This window comes from Hordeum vulgare, chromosome 1H (assembly GCF_904849725.1).
Source record: "Hordeum vulgare subsp. vulgare chromosome 1H, MorexV3_pseudomolecules_assembly, whole genome shotgun sequence".
NCBI classification, from domain to species: domain Eukaryota; kingdom Viridiplantae; phylum Streptophyta; class Magnoliopsida; order Poales; family Poaceae; genus Hordeum; species Hordeum vulgare.
The window spans coordinates 499,568,713-499,583,919 of NC_058518.1; the positions used below are offsets into that span (position 1 = coordinate 499,568,713).

Below are 15,207 nucleotides of genomic sequence, written 5' to 3' on the forward strand. Positions count from 1 at the left end.
CGTTGGGGCGTCGGCGCTTACGGCCGCGGCGGCGACCAGGGCCATGACCATCATTGCGCCCGGGGGGAGGATCCCCTCCGGCGTCCCCAGGGCCGCCGGCGTGGCGGGCGGGAGGGGCCGCGTGCCGGCTGTTCTCATCGTGCACCACCCTGATGGCGATCTGGTAGGTGAGGGAGCGCACTGTGGGGGCCTGGGAGGGGGCACGCGCCGGGATGCATTCGACGATCTCGAGGACGACGTGGCGGCGAATGGACGACGGGTCGCGGGTGCGGCCAGAGAGCCGGAAGGTGGCGAGGTCGGACCTGGAACGAGTCTCGGGATGGAGGCGCTCCACCCAGCAGGAGTCGCTGAGGATGCGCTCGACCGTGCTCAAGTTCCAAGCTTGCGCCGGGATGCCGCGGAGCTCGAGCTCGATGCGGTGTCCCAGGCCATCATAGCCGGCGTGGGCGAGCTTGCTCCAGGGGCGCAGAGACAGCGAGAAGGAAGGGCCCTCGATGTGGTGATCGCCATAGATCCTGTCCTTGATGGCCTGCGAGGCGTAGACGATGAGGAAGTCCTCGGGGTGGCGGAGGTGGATCGAGAAGTCGCCGGGCTACAGCTCGAGGTTGTTGAAGAGCGCGTCCGCGACCTCATCGGTGGCGACGGGCGGCCTAGGGCCGGTGATGGTGGCCACCATCCCACGTTGCAGCACCGCCTCGGCTTCCTCGATCTCAACGGAGCGGGGGACGATGACGCGCGCTGGGCCGAGGGGGGTCAACAGCGGGCGTCGCAGCGCGGGGCGGCGGGGGTGGGGGCGTCGCGGCGCGGGGCGACGGAGGGGGTGGCGTCGGAGCCGCATGCCGCTGGGGCGGAGCGGCCGAAGCCAGGAAAGCGCGGTCGCGAGCGCAACTCGTAGGGGTGCAGTTCCGGGAATCGTGGCCAAGGAGGAGGCAACGCCGGCAGCGGAGCCCGTTGGTGCGGTGGCGGACGGTGTGGCCCGGGTCGAGGCAGCGGAAGCAGAGGCCCGCCGATTCCTCCGGCGTAGGGCTGCGGCTGAGCTGCAGCGTGGGCGCGTCCGCACGCCGGTAGTTGCGGCGATGCCGGCTCCTTGGTTGCCCCCAGGCTCCGCCCGCGTCCGGCGCTGGCTGCGTCGCGTCCTCCACGCGGTGGACCTCCGAGCGGGGGCCCAGGCGGGTAGAAGCAGGGGCGCGCGGGGGCGGGATGGGGGCCGCCTGCGGCTGGCGCACCGGCGGCGGAGGAGGAGGGGCGGTGCGGGCGACGTCGCGGTAGGAGCGCGCACCGGAGGAGGAGCTGTCCGAGTCCTTCCATCGGTCCTCGCGGTGGTGGCCGCGCGGGTCGCGGCCGTCATCGGAAGTGGCCATGGCGCGGCGGAAGCGGGGGCGACCGGCGGGCAGGACGGCGGCGGGGCTGCTCGTCTAGGCGCGGGCGCTGGCTAGGAGCGGGAGCTGCGAGGAGCGGAGGGGGGGGGGAGCCATCTTCAGGGTACCAACAATCAGATCTTCACTCTGTTCTTTATGGACACATGGGTAGATTTTAATTATGGACACATGGGTAGATTTGAACATTGCCCTATTGTAGCAAGGAATGGGTTAATTAAATTAAAAGATGTGCTAGAAACTATCCATCATTGTGTATCTAGTGACTCACGACGGCCTTATTTGCAATAAAAGCAGTTCTAGGAGCTTCTCTGATGCACTCTTCCATTTTTCGTGGCATGTAGGAAGATGGCTTGCTGTTGTACTGCTGAATTTGGTCCGGACTGTAGACAACTCATCTCTATTTCACCAAAAAGAATTAGTACTGCTAGCCCCCTGATGCCAAAGTTGGTTGAGTTCACGATGTTGATAAAATACTGGCAGCCAATCTGTTCATTAACAGCAAGCAACTTGCTGATCAGCACTGAGCTGTGATGAAACCCACATGTCTTCCGTCACTGCCATGGTCAGCCGTCATCGCAGCCACCAACAGCGCTCGACCCAGGGATCTTTGACAACCGTGCACCCTTCATCACCTTCCTCAGCCTGTCCACGTCCTGCCACCTCCCAGCATCTGCATATATGTTGGACAGCACCACATAAACGCCATGGTTGTTCGGGTCCAGTTTCAGCATCTCTTGCACAGCCCGTTCCGCTACATCAATGTCACCGTGGCCCTTGCAGGCTGTAAGCAGAGCCCCCCAGATCATAGTATCCGCCTTGCATGTCATCCCACGTATCATCTCTTCAGCCTCCGATAGGAGTCCACTCCGACCGAGGAGGTCGACCATGCACCCATAGTGTTGGATGCTCGGAGTCACACCAAAGTCTTCCATAGATGTGAAAACTCTGCGGGCCTCATCAAGCAGCCCTGTGTGACAGTATGCTGACAGAACCCCGACAAGCGTGGTTGCATTAGGCGGCACGCCCTCACGGCGCATCTGCTGGAACATCGCGAGCGCGTCCTTTCCATGCCCATGGTGTGCCAACCCTGAGATTAGGGCATTCCATGTTGCTGTATGCCGCTCCGGCATCCCCTTAAACACCGTTACCGCCTCCTCGATCGCCCCATTCTTTGCATACATGTCGACTAATGCCGTGCCAAGGATCACCCCCACAGGCGCCGCCATCCCCCTCCTCTCCATGATATCATGCACACGCCGCCCAATCACGAGCCCGCCCGACTTTGACCGTGCGCAGGCTGACAGCACCGATGCCAGCACCACAGCGCCGGGCTCGAACCCCTCGTTGAGCATCTCATCAAATGCTCCCATGGCGTCCTGGTACCGCCCGTTCTGCGCATAGCCAGAGACCATGGTGGTATACACCACCACGCTTCGAAGTGGCAATTCATCGAACACCTTCCGCGCGACACCAATGAGTCCAGCCACCGAGTACGCGCGGACAAGGCCGTTGGCAACGTAGGTGTCGCGATTGAGCCCGTGCTTGACGACGAGCGCGTGGATCTGCTTGGACACAGGAAGGGGGAGACGAGCGGAGGCCTTGAGGAGGAAGGGGAAGGTGTGCCGGCCGGGAGAGTAGGAGCCGGCGGAGTAGCGGAGGTGCGAGAAAAAGGCGAGGGCGGAGGCGGGGTCGGGGGAGGAGGCGAGGGCGCGGAGGGAGGTGTTGAGCATGAATGAGTTGGGCGCGTAAGGGAGGGAGGAGAGGAAGCGGAGCACGGCTGCCGGAGGGGAGAGCGAGGCGTAGGCGTCGAGCAGGCGGGAGGCCGCGAAGGCGTCGTCGGCGATGCGGCCGGAGACGATCATGGCCGCGTGGATGAGGGTGAGGCCGCGGAGGGTGGAGCAGCGGTCGGCGAGGAGGGAGAGGCTGACGTGGCCGCGGACTCCGGCGGCGCCGCCGCCGCCGCCGAGAAGATGTGTCGCGGGCATTTGGGCGTGTTTGAATGCGACCGAAGTTGTGTAAGCTGAGCACAAAGTAACTCCGCGTCATATTTCATACTCGGGAAATACTTGTTATAGAAATGCATGTATCTAGATTTATTTTAGTTATAAATATATCCATTTTATTTATTTCTGGGACAAATATTTCCGGACGAAGGTAGTATATTCAAACATACACAATGTCAGTCGAAATTCGCTGGTTTTGGTTATTGGCCATTTTTTCTTTAGGTAACAAAATAGATCAACAATCTAGCTCTATTGATTGAGGAAAGATGTTGTACCACATGAAAAACTGAATAAAAATATATCAACAAATTATCTTTATTCACTAGAAAAGACTGAATAAAAGTGTGTAAGAAAGCGAATCAATTTGTGATTGGATGGTTATAGAGACAATGGTATACCCATTCTATCAGGATTTAAGACTTGGTGCGCGTATTATTTTTAGATTTATTTTAGAATTTACACCGATGTGTATTTAATGAGAGGAGACGTTCCGTCGACGATGAGGCGCATACGATGACTTCGTAAATTTTAAAATGATATATCGACTCGGTCTCTCAGATGTGCTCACATTGTTAGGATAAGCATGCGTGCCTTTGTAAGAATGAATATATGCGTGTTTATATAAACGTGTGCATCTGTATTAATTAACAATGTATGTATTTAGAATATTAGAAATTCAAAGTTGTCGTTGTTTCATTAATCACATATTGTTAAAGGATAAGCAGAACACTGTGCCTAACTAATTTTGACTAATCTCAAATATGTTAAAGGACATGCATAGATTTTCATTCTGGGGCGTGTGTATATGATTGATGATTGCTCGTTCCAAACGGCTCGATCGCACGTAGGACTGGGCATTCGGTTCCCCCGGACCGATCGGTTCGGTTTTTTGGTCTATTAAATATTTCGGTTTTGAAGAAATACTAACCGATCGGTCAATGTGAAATCAGCTAACCGAGCATACTATGCACAGATATTTCGGTTCGGTCATCGGTTTGACCGCACAACACCCATAAATATTCAATGCTTTGTTCTGAACGTGCAGCGGCTGAATTACAAAGCATGCTTGCTTGACCCTGTTCAAGCAGTAAGGGATCACTATTTTATTTTGATGTACAGTGCGTGTAGTTGTAGCTCTGCGCCTCTGTCTACCTCCCATACTTGGATGCGAGTATACATGGATTAAAACGGAGGACCCATGGCAGAGCGTCTTGTCACTTGTGGGTTGTGGTCATAGTTGTTCTCCAGGTGCGGAGGCAATGGATGTGTGGCGCCATCGATGCTGCCGGCGACACTGCTACTAGTTCATCTGGGACGAGTCGGCTAGGATTTGGGGCGCCTCATCTCCGGTGAATAATGTGTAGCCCGCGCGTCAGGACCACCCCCCCTAATATAAAAGATGCGACCATCGGGAATGCCAGGAAGGGCTAGAACACCATGAATTAGGGATTAAACTTCATGCGGGAGGCGGTGGGTAGAGGACCAGGGGTCTGGCTCTCAATGCGAGATGCGGGATGTGGAAGACGGCTGCGGGACTAGTGGCCTGCACTACACACTTCTTTCTAGGGGAGCGCACTGGTAATCGAGCGCAAGCCCGTGGGCGGTGGGACGGGCCTTTGTTTTAGTCGGTGTTCGGTTAGTTCGGTTGTCGGAGGGATTAACCCGAATTAACCAAACTAATTTCGGTTTTCTAGCATTTGAAACCGATCGTAGTACCGAAGTTTTCGGTTTCGGTGTATTCGGCTTCGGTGTCGGTTATTTCGGTTCGGAAAATCGGTTTCGGGTTATATGCCCAGCCCTAATCGCACGAACCAAAAACCGGTGATGTGTATGCGCTGGCCACGGCGCCAGCTCAGTTTGCTTCATAATTGGGAAAAACTGTACTTCCTTTATATTTAAATATTTATAGTTAAAGAAAAATAAAGTTATTTTCAATTACTCCTTCCTTTTTTAATATAAGTTTTTAAAAAAATTATTAAAAGACTACGTACGGCTGTACATAGACATATTTTAAAGTATAGAATCATTCATTTTGCTTCGTATATAGTCCCTTAAAAAAATTCAAAAAACTTATATTTGAGAACAGATGCAGCATAAGTATTTAGATACAGAAGGAGTACCTTCTTATTGGCCCTCCCAATCAACACTTGGTAAACATTTTAACTACATAAAAATGCCATGATAAACTATAAGACCCCTTCTGAAAATTGCCATAGTAAACTGTACAAAAAATTTCCTACATGGCCAAAATGATATAGTAAAATCTGTAAAAAAAAAGAAGAAGAAACCAGCAGAAAATGTCATAATCCAAAATACAGAAATGAAAGTATCGTGAAAGCATGATCAATGTAAATAAAATTGCCATACCATTAGAACTGAAATGGCCATGTTATTAAAATTGAAATTGTCATGCTCTTAATAATAAAATGGCCAGGATCAAAATAGAAAAAAAAAAAATTCCTACAAAGAAATGACAGCTATGTGTAACAAGTACATCAACGGATCATGAAGGCTACGTCATGAAAAAAATGAAAAAGTTTGTTACAATAAAAAAGTTCATACATGGTTGCATTTTAATTAAAACAAGACATACATTAATTTGCCATGGTAAGCTAAAAAAATATGAAAAATGATGTACTTTAATTTACCGTGTTTGTATAGTTTAAGTTGCCATGATAATAAAAATTATTTGGCCAGGGCATCATTTTTTTTGGTTTTGGATGATACGGATGCAAAATTGAAATGTTATAAACAAAAACAAATTTGCCAGGATAGAAATATTAAAATGGTAATCTTACCTGGTTGGTGTTCACTAGGAGAACGGTAACAAACAAACCTTTTTTATGGCCGTTTTAATTTGACACGGGCTCAAACGATGGCAATTTTAATACGAAAATTGCCGTTTCTCACAGAAACTGTCATGTCACTCTGAAGAATCTATCATCCCCTCATGACCAAATATTGTCAGCAAATCGTTCGTAAATACCACCCCTTCCTGGCGAACGTTCGCCATGTAAGCGGACCCTATTAAAATTGGCATGCAATAAAAAATAAATTTCCTACAAATGGGCCTGTTTTTTGTCATAACATAACAATCACACATTAAAAATTGCCATCAATTAAAAATAAAAAATGCCATTAGAAATGATTTGTTCGCGCTCTTGATGATATATGGCCATGATAAAAAAGCTAATAAACATAAAAAGACATGACAACTATGTGTAACAAGTATATGAATGGATCATGAAAACATAAAATGCAAGTATATGAATGGATCATAACATAAAAAAGTTTGATATGAGTGGGTCCCACGTCCTACGTCAAGCATTCTCGGCAAAGCTAACGAATAGCAAACTGCCATGTGTCCACCACCTGAGGGCATCTTCAATGGTTTCTATGTAGTTTTGTTGGTAAAATTATCCATGTCATCAACCAACAAGGGATCATACAACTACTCCAATGGTAGCATCTAAATTATCCAATAGAAGAAGAGGAAATAAATGCAATTGCTCTTTATGTAACCTTGGAGCTTGTGCAAGAGCTGTTGGTTAATCTACATATAATTTTTCTCCCTCTCTCATCATTTATTTATTGCCACATCATCATATATTCTAGGTGGCAAAGTTATCAACAACTATCTTACAGCCATTGAAGATGCCCTGACAGGTAGATCACACGCCCTACGCTGAGCATGTGCTTTACCGGGGAGCTACTCTTCGCAAAGTTGACAAATAGCAAACTATCATGTGTCGAGCTCGTGCTTTGCCGAGACCTGGCACGACAAAGTTTATTTAGTTTACTGAGACCTTGGTTGCTGACCTGCTGTCAACAAAGATGCCAGGCTCTATAGGTCGGCACATTTTATCGAGAGCTTAATTCGGCAAACTTAGCAGCGTGCTCCAGTTCAAGAGTCTTTACCGAGAAGAACTCTTGGGATAACATATGTTGCTGAGTGTGACTCTCAGTAAAGTTTTGTCCAGCAACCTTTTTTTTCTTATTTTGGTTTATCCCTGCGGAAAAACATATACAACAACAGTTTATTTTTCTTCTTTCTTTGTTCTTTTGTTTTTCTTTTTTTCTTTATTCGTTTATTTTTTATTTTTCAAGTTTAATATCTTTTTTTACAAAAGTTCATATTTCCAAATTTCTTGGGAAACACAAAAAATTGCACATGCTTTAAAAAAATGTTGATATTTTCAAAAAATGACCGTGTTTTCGAAAGTTGTTCATAAATTTAACAAGCATTTACATTTCTAAAAGAGAATTCGGGAATTTCACAAAAAAATTCTATTATTCCAAAATTGACCGGAAATGTTTCCTGTTTGAAAAAAAGTTCATGTTTCAACAATTGTTCGCAAAATGTTCATTTTTTCATGATTTCAAAAAATGTCCACGATTTTTAAAAGATGATCAGTTTTTGGAATTTTTGTTCTGTATGTTTCTCTTTCAAATGGTCACAACTTCTCAAAAATAATTCATAAATTAAAAAATTGTTCCTGCTTTCAAAAATAGTTGACAATTTTTTTAAAATGTTCTTGATTCCATTTTTGCGGGAGTTCCCAATACATAATTTTTTTAAAATGTTCGTGTTTTTTCAAAAATGTGCTTTTCAGAAGTTGCTCTTAAGGTTATTTAAAAATTATTTGGAACTTAAAAAATGTTACTTTTAAAAAAAATGTTCATGTTTCAATTTTTAGTAGTTCTGAAAAGCTTCATGCTTTAAAAATTGTTCAAAATTTTCAAAAAATCTCCGTGTTTTAAATTTTCTTCTACATTTTGAAATGTTTTCATGTTTTGAAAATTAGTTCTGAAATTCAAAAAATGTTTGCCTTTTTATTTTTGCTCACAAATTTAAATTACTATTGAGGTTTGAAATAATGTTCTAGGCTTACAAATTTGTTTAGAAGTTCAAAATATGTTCAGATTTTAAAATTTTGTTCGCAAATCCATAAAATGTCTGAGTTTTGAAATAATTGTTCGCAATTTTGAGAAATGTTTCTTGTTTTCAATGTTTATTTCTTTGTTTTCAAAAAATGTTTGGCTTTGTTGGAAAAAAATTCATAATTTTGATATTTTTTATTTTTTGCAATTTTGGGTTTTTATCAAACTTTAAGTTTTATTGCTGTTGTTGCTGTTTCTTTTACTGTTGCATTGCACATTTAGAACAAGACCTAGTTGGCCACAGCGGGTAAACATTTGTGAAATATGAGTATGTGTAGTTGCCAAGTTTGATTTCCTATGTCCAATTTAGAGCACACGTTGATCTGTTTGTTTTTAATGTGCCGGTTCATGGCCTTCCAGATACGCTCCAACAACGTCAAAACATGAAGGTACACTATTTTCTCCGTCACAATTTAGAAGACAGAGTTAAATTTACGCGCACCACAATAGACAAGATTTAAAATGCATTGCATTTACTCTTATGCTCCTAGCAGCTAATTAGTACTTTGTTGTATTATTTTTGTATAGATGTGTAATGTGAATGTTATTTTTCAACCTATCTCACAACCAATCAATAACCACCTAGGTTCCGGAGGAATTGCAAGCACACCTTCTAAACCGTGACGGAGGGAGTATAATATTTCTCCTTGTTGTTATTGATAAATTTATTACATTGAATGGTGCTATGCTGCCTAGGATATATAGATATGCCTCTAGTTAACCTACAACAGATTAAATATGATAGAGGATATGATATGCTTAAAGGAAAAAAAAACAAGTGTTGATGTTGATGGTTCTTTTGTTGTGCCAAATGGAGAAGGCCGTGTTCAGGAGCTTAAGCCATGGCCACCACCCTCAGTTTTGCCACCAACTGGAGGTTATCAAGGAAGACTGTAAAAAATAAAAGGCACCGTCGTATATTTACTCTGTACCACTCGATGACTGAGAGTTTACAACTTGTTAGAACGACAGTAGTAGTAGTATATTACAGTACATGGCGGTGAAAAAATGAACTAATGCTTCGAGAGCGGGAAGCCGATGCCGTGCCGCGTGGTGGGGAAGGTGACGAAGAGCATGCTCCCGACGACCCCGATGGCGATGGGCAGCACGGTGAGCACCTGCGCGGCGTCCTCGGAGGGCACGGGGTAGAAGCAGGACACGACGTTGTGGTCGAAGAGCGCGACGGCGACGAAGACCATGACGGTGACGACGGCGTGCACGAAGTCGATGAAGCGCAGCCTGTACGTTGCTGCGGCCTGCGGGTCGATCGGAGCGCCGCCGTCGATGACCCAGAGCCCGCGGCGCGTGGCGAAGCCGTAGCGCACGGCGCCCTTGGCGTCCCGGAAGCTGTCGGTGAAGCTGAGCGCGAAGCAGGAGATGCCGCAGAGCGCGACGAGCGCGGCCGCCATGGCCCGGTTGGCGCGCACGCAGTGGCCCTGGTCCGTGACGATCGGGGACAGCAGCTGGAACGCCAGCACGGTGCCCGTCGGCAGCAGCGTCGCCAGGTGCGCCGTGCTCTGGTACGTCTGGCTGATGGCCCGCTGCATCGGGCTCAGCCCGTCGCCTGCGCCGTCCCCGTCGCGGACGGCCGGCGGCCTCGCCAGGAGCGGCCGCTCCTCGTCGACCTCGTCCGCGCGCCCCTGCCGCGCCACCGCCTCGCTCTGCGCCGCCATTGCCGCGTCGATCCAAGCTCCGAAAGAAAGAATCCTGGCTACGAACGAGTGGAGTGAATCGGGGATGACAGAGGGGAATGCGGATTGATTGATGTGTGACAGCCGGTGCAACGGAGAAGGGATTTAAAGGGGGGTTACGGGGAGTGCCGCGCGCGGCATGACGGCATGGGTGGAGCTTGCCGGGGCGTTTGTGGCTTGCCGGCGGGCGCTTGCGCTTGGCTTGCAAGAAACAGGAACCTTGATTGAAAGAAACCGGAACAAATCGGTGGAGGTTTTGGCCGTTGCTTGCAAGGGAGGTGGACCGTAACGCGGGACGCGACCCGACCCTTGCCGCTTCAAGTCAAAGCCGTCGGTTACCTCCTGCAGCCAGTGGCCACGTAACACTAGCAGCTGCAGAGCAGAGCACCGCGGCCGCGCGCGCAGTGGAGTAACGCAAGGGGCAACGCGAACACGCTTAGCTATAGATAGATAGTTGGTAGATAGATAGATAGACACTGCTTTGCTGCGCGTGAATGCTTTGGCACGATGATCCGATTAAGCAAAGGGTCGAGCAGGTAGCGTGCGGACGCCATGGGCGATCCAAATACGTAAGATAGAGAGCCATTGCTCGTGCTGTGCATTGCATGCCGTCCAGTGCGTTTTTGTGTGCGTGGGTGAAAGGCTTTGGCACGATGCGTGTTACTACTACTGTATTAGGCAAAGACTTGAGCGGGTAGACGTGCGTCCGTGTCGTGCCGGCTGCATTTGTGCGGCCCACTACGGCGCCACAAGGACACGAGTCTCGTAGGGGGATTGTTTATAGGATATTTTTTGGGAAACTCTTGTGTTCTTTCCATCCGCATCGACCTCCTCCGTGGGCGCGTAGCAGTCTCCATATTTTTTCCCAAATCCTTTATTCTTAAATAGCTACAATCCACTAGCTATTTTTCTCTTCACGCGACAATGCCACGTCATCAAGTCGTGTATAGAGTCATAAGTTATTTTTTCTATTAGTCTCTTCATGCAAAACATACCACCTCATGCATTATTTTTTTCAGGGAATTAAATCATGTAAGAAAGTTTTATACTTGTTTTTGTTTTAATTTTGGTATTCTACCAATTATTCATACATTTTTTAACAAGGTTCCCCGCTGCAACGCGCAGGGCATCGTCTAGTTATAACGTCCACACGTACGGTAGATTTGCATTTCACTGGCACGTCTTTATCCACGTTAATTGTGTTTTGCATGAATTTTAAAGGAATCTTTTGCATTTTCAATGTCACGTAGACATCATCGTGTGTGTGCGTTGGAGAGTTATTCCATACGGCCCACCACATGCAGTTGCCAGCTCTGTTGTGTGGACGAACCATTTTCTGCCCACAGTCGCACCTAGTCCATGTTGGGGAACGTCGCATGGGAAACAAAAAATTTCCTACGCGCACGAAGACCTATCATGGTGATGTCCATCTACGAGAGGGGATTTCCGATCTACGTACCCTTGTAGATCGCACAGCAGAAGCGTTAAGAAACGCGGTTGATGTAGTGGAACGTCCTCACGTCCCTCGATCCGCCCCGCGAACCGTCCCACGAACCGTCCCGCGATCCGTCCCACGATCCGCTCCGATCTAGTGCCGAACGGACGGCACCTCCGCGTTCAGCACACGTACAGCTCAACGATGATCTCGGCCTTCTTGATCCAGCAAGAGAGACGGAGAGGTAGATGAGTTCTCCGGCAGCGTGACAGCGCTCCAAAGGTTGGTGGTGATCTAATCTCAGCAGGGCTCCGCCCGAGCTCCACAGAAACGCGATCTAGAGGTAAAACCGTGGAGGTATGTGGTCGGGCTGCCGTGGCAAAGTTGTCTCAAATCAGCCATAAAACCTCCGTATATATAGGGGGAAGAGGGGGAGCCTTGCCTTGGGGTCCAAGGACCCCCAAGGAGTTCGGCCGAGCCAAGGGGGGCAACCCTCCCCTTCCAAACCGAGTCCAACTAGGTTTGGAAGGAGGAGTCCTTCCCCCTTTTCCCACCTCCTCTTTTTTTTCTTTTCTCTTTGATTTTCTTCCTATGGCGCATAGGGCCTTCTTGGGCTGTCCCACCAGCCCACTAAGGGCTGGTGCGCCAACCCCAAGGCCTATGGGCTTCCCCGGGGTGGATTCCCCCCCCCGGTGAACACCCGGAACCCATTCGTCATTCCCGGTAACTCCGAAAACCTTCCGGTAATCAAATGAGGTCATCCTATATATCAATCTTCGTTTCCGAACCATTACGGAAACCCTCGTGACGTCCGTGATCTCATCCGGGACTTCGAACAACATTCGGTAACCAACCATATAACTCAAATACGCATAAAACAACGTCGAACCTTAAGTGTGCAGACCCTGCGGGTTCGAGAACTATGTAGACATGACCCGAGTGACTCCTCGGTCAATATCCAATAGCGGGACCTGGATGCCCATATTGGATCCTACATATTCTACGAAGATCTTATCGTTTGAACCTCAGTGCCAAGGATTCATATAATCCCCTATGTCATTCCCTTTGTCCTTCGGTATGTTACTTGCCCGAGATTCGATCGTCAGTATCCGCATACCTATTTCAATCTCGTTTACCGGTAAGTCTCTTTACTCGTTCCGTAATACAAGATCCCGCAACTTACACTAAGTCACATTGCTTGCAAGGCTTGTGTGTGATGTTGTATTACCGAGTGGGCCCCGAGATACCTCTCCGTCACACGGAGTGACAAATCCCAGTCTCGATCCATACTAACTCAACGAACACCTTCGGAGATACCTGTAGAGCATCTTTATAGTCACCCAGTTACGTTGCGACATTTGATACACACAAAGTATTCCTCCGGTGTCAGTGAGTTATATGATCTCATGGTCATAGGAACAAATACTTGACACGCAGAAAATAGTAGCAACAAAATGACACGATCAACATGCTACGTCTATTAGTTTGGGTCTAGTCCATCACATGATTCTCCTAATGATGTGATCCCGTTATCAAGTGACAGCACTTGCCCATGGTCAGGAAACCTTGACCATCTTTGATCAACGAGCTAGTCAACTAGAGGCTTACTAGGGACAGTGTTTTGTCTATGTATCCACACATGCACTGTGTTTCCAATCAATACAATTATAGCATGGATAATAAACGATTATCATGAACTAAGAAATATAACAATAACTAATTTATCATTGCCTCTAGGGCATATTTCCAACAGTCTCCCACTTGCACTAGAGTCAATAATCTAGTTCACATCACCATGTGATTCCAACGAATCCAACACCCATATAGTTATGGGGTCTGATCACGTCTTGCTCGTGAGAGAGGTTTTAGTCAACGGTTCTGAAACTTTCAGATCCGTGGGTTCTTTACAAATCTTTATGTCATCTTGTAGATGCTGCTACTACGTGCTATTCGGAAATGCTCCAAATATCTACTCTACTATACAAATCCGTTTCACTACTCATAGTCATTCGGATTAGTGTCAAAGCTTGTATCGACGTAACCCTTTACGACGAACTCTTTAACCACCTCCATAATCGAGAAAAAAAACCTTAGTCTATTTAGTTACTAAGAATAACTTTGACCGTTGATTAGTGATTCAATCCTGGATCACTCTGTGTACCTCTTAACAGACTTGCTGCAAGGCACACATCAGGTGCGGTACTCAGCATGGCATACTTTAGAGTCTACGGCTAAGGCATAGAAGATGACATTCGTCTATTCTCTTTATTCTGCCGTGGTCGGGTTTTGAGTCTTACTCAAATTCACACCTTACAACGCAACCAAGAACTCCTTCTTTGCTGATCTATTTTGAACTCCTTCAAAAACTTGTCAAGGCATGCATCTTGTTGAAACTTCCATTAAGCGTTGCAATCTATCTCCATAGATCTTTGATGCTCAACGTTCAAGTAGCGCAATCCAGGTATTCCTTCGAAAACTCCTTTCAAACAACCTTGTCTGCTTTACAGAAATTCTACATTACTTCTGATCCACAATATGTCAACCACATATACTTATCAGAAATTCTATAGTGCTCCCACTCACTTCTTTGGAAATACAAGTTTCTCATAAACCTTGTACAAACCCAAAATCTTTGATCATCTCATCAAAGTGTATATTCCAACTCCGAGATGCTTGCACCAGTCCATTGAAGGATCACCGGAGCTTGCATACTTGCTAGTATCTTTAGGATCGACAAAACCTCATGGTTGTATCTCATACAATGTTTGCTCAAGGAAACCGTCGAGGAAACAATGTTTTGACATCCTACGTGCAATATTTCATAAATAATGCAGCAACTACTAACATAATTCTAACAGACTTTTAGCATCGCTACGAGTGAGAAAGTCTCATCATAGTCAACTGTTTGATCTTGTCGGAAACATCTTTGCGACAAGTTGAGCTTTTCTTAATAGTGACTTATCACCATCAGCGTCTGTCTTCCTTTTAAAGATCTATCTTTACTCAATAGTCTTACTACCATCAAGTAGTTCTTCCAAAGTCTACACTTTGTTTTCTTACATGGATCCTCTCTCGGATTTCATGGCCTCCAGCCATTTGTCGGAATCCGAGCCCACCATTGCTTTCTTCATAACTCGTAGGTTCACTGTTGCTCAACAACATGACCTCCAAGACAGGGTTACCGTACCACTCTGCAGTAGTACGCGACCTTTTCAACCTACGAGGTTTGTAGTAACTTGATCCGATGCTCAATGATCACCATCATCAACTTCCACTTCAATTGGTGTAGGCGCCACAGGAACAACTTCCTGCGCCCTGCTACACACTGGTTGAAGTGATGGTTCAATAACCTCATCAAGTTCTACCACCCTCCCACTCAATTCTTTCGAGAGAAACCTTTCCTCGAGAAAGGATCCGTTTCTAGAAACAAACACTTTGCTTTCGGATCTGAGATAGGAGATGTACCCAACTGTTTTGGATATCCTATGAAGATGCATTTATCCGCTTTGGGTTCGAGCTTATCAGACTGAAACTTTTTCACATAAGTGTCGAAGCCCCAAACTTTCAAGAAACGACAGTTTAGATTTCTCTAAACCTCGGTCTATACTGTGTCATCTCAACGGAAATACGCGGTGCCCTATTTAAAGTGAATGCGGTTGTCTCTAATGCATAACCCATAAACGATAGTGGTAATTCGATAATAGACATCATAGCATGCACCATACCAAATAGTGCGTGGCTATGACGTTCAGACACAT

At 47.0% G+C, this 15,207-nt stretch overlaps 2 protein-coding genes across 2 annotated transcripts; both read right to left on the reverse strand.

Annotated features, from left to right (window-relative positions):
• Positions 1-1,511: 1,511 nt before the first annotated feature.
• LOC123419491 (pentatricopeptide repeat-containing protein At5g56310-like) lies at positions 1,512-3,377 on the reverse strand. The gene has a single exon (XM_045107176.1). It carries the CDS (start codon positions 3,362-3,364, stop codon positions 1,943-1,945), a length of 1,422 nt encoding a protein of 473 aa, XP_044963111.1. The 5' UTR covers positions 3,365-3,377; the 3' UTR covers positions 1,512-1,942.
• Positions 3,378-9,217: 5,840 nt separating this feature from the next.
• LOC123419507 (protein DMP6-like) lies at positions 9,218-10,360 on the reverse strand. The gene has a single exon (XM_045107177.1). It carries the CDS (start codon positions 9,994-9,996, stop codon positions 9,337-9,339), a length of 660 nt encoding a protein of 219 aa, XP_044963112.1. The 5' UTR covers positions 9,997-10,360; the 3' UTR covers positions 9,218-9,336.
• Positions 10,361-15,207: the final 4,847 nt, after the last annotated feature.

What these genes read in the sequence shown, in the direction of transcription:
- LOC123419491 (XM_045107176.1), bottom strand. Translation starts at nt 3,364, where the DNA reads ATGCCCGCGACACATCTTCTCGGCGGCGGCGGCGGCGCCGCCGGAGTC.
- LOC123419507 (XM_045107177.1), bottom strand. Translation starts at nt 9,996, where the DNA reads ATGGCGGCGCAGAGCGAGGCGGTGGCGCGGCAGGGGCGCGCGGACGAG.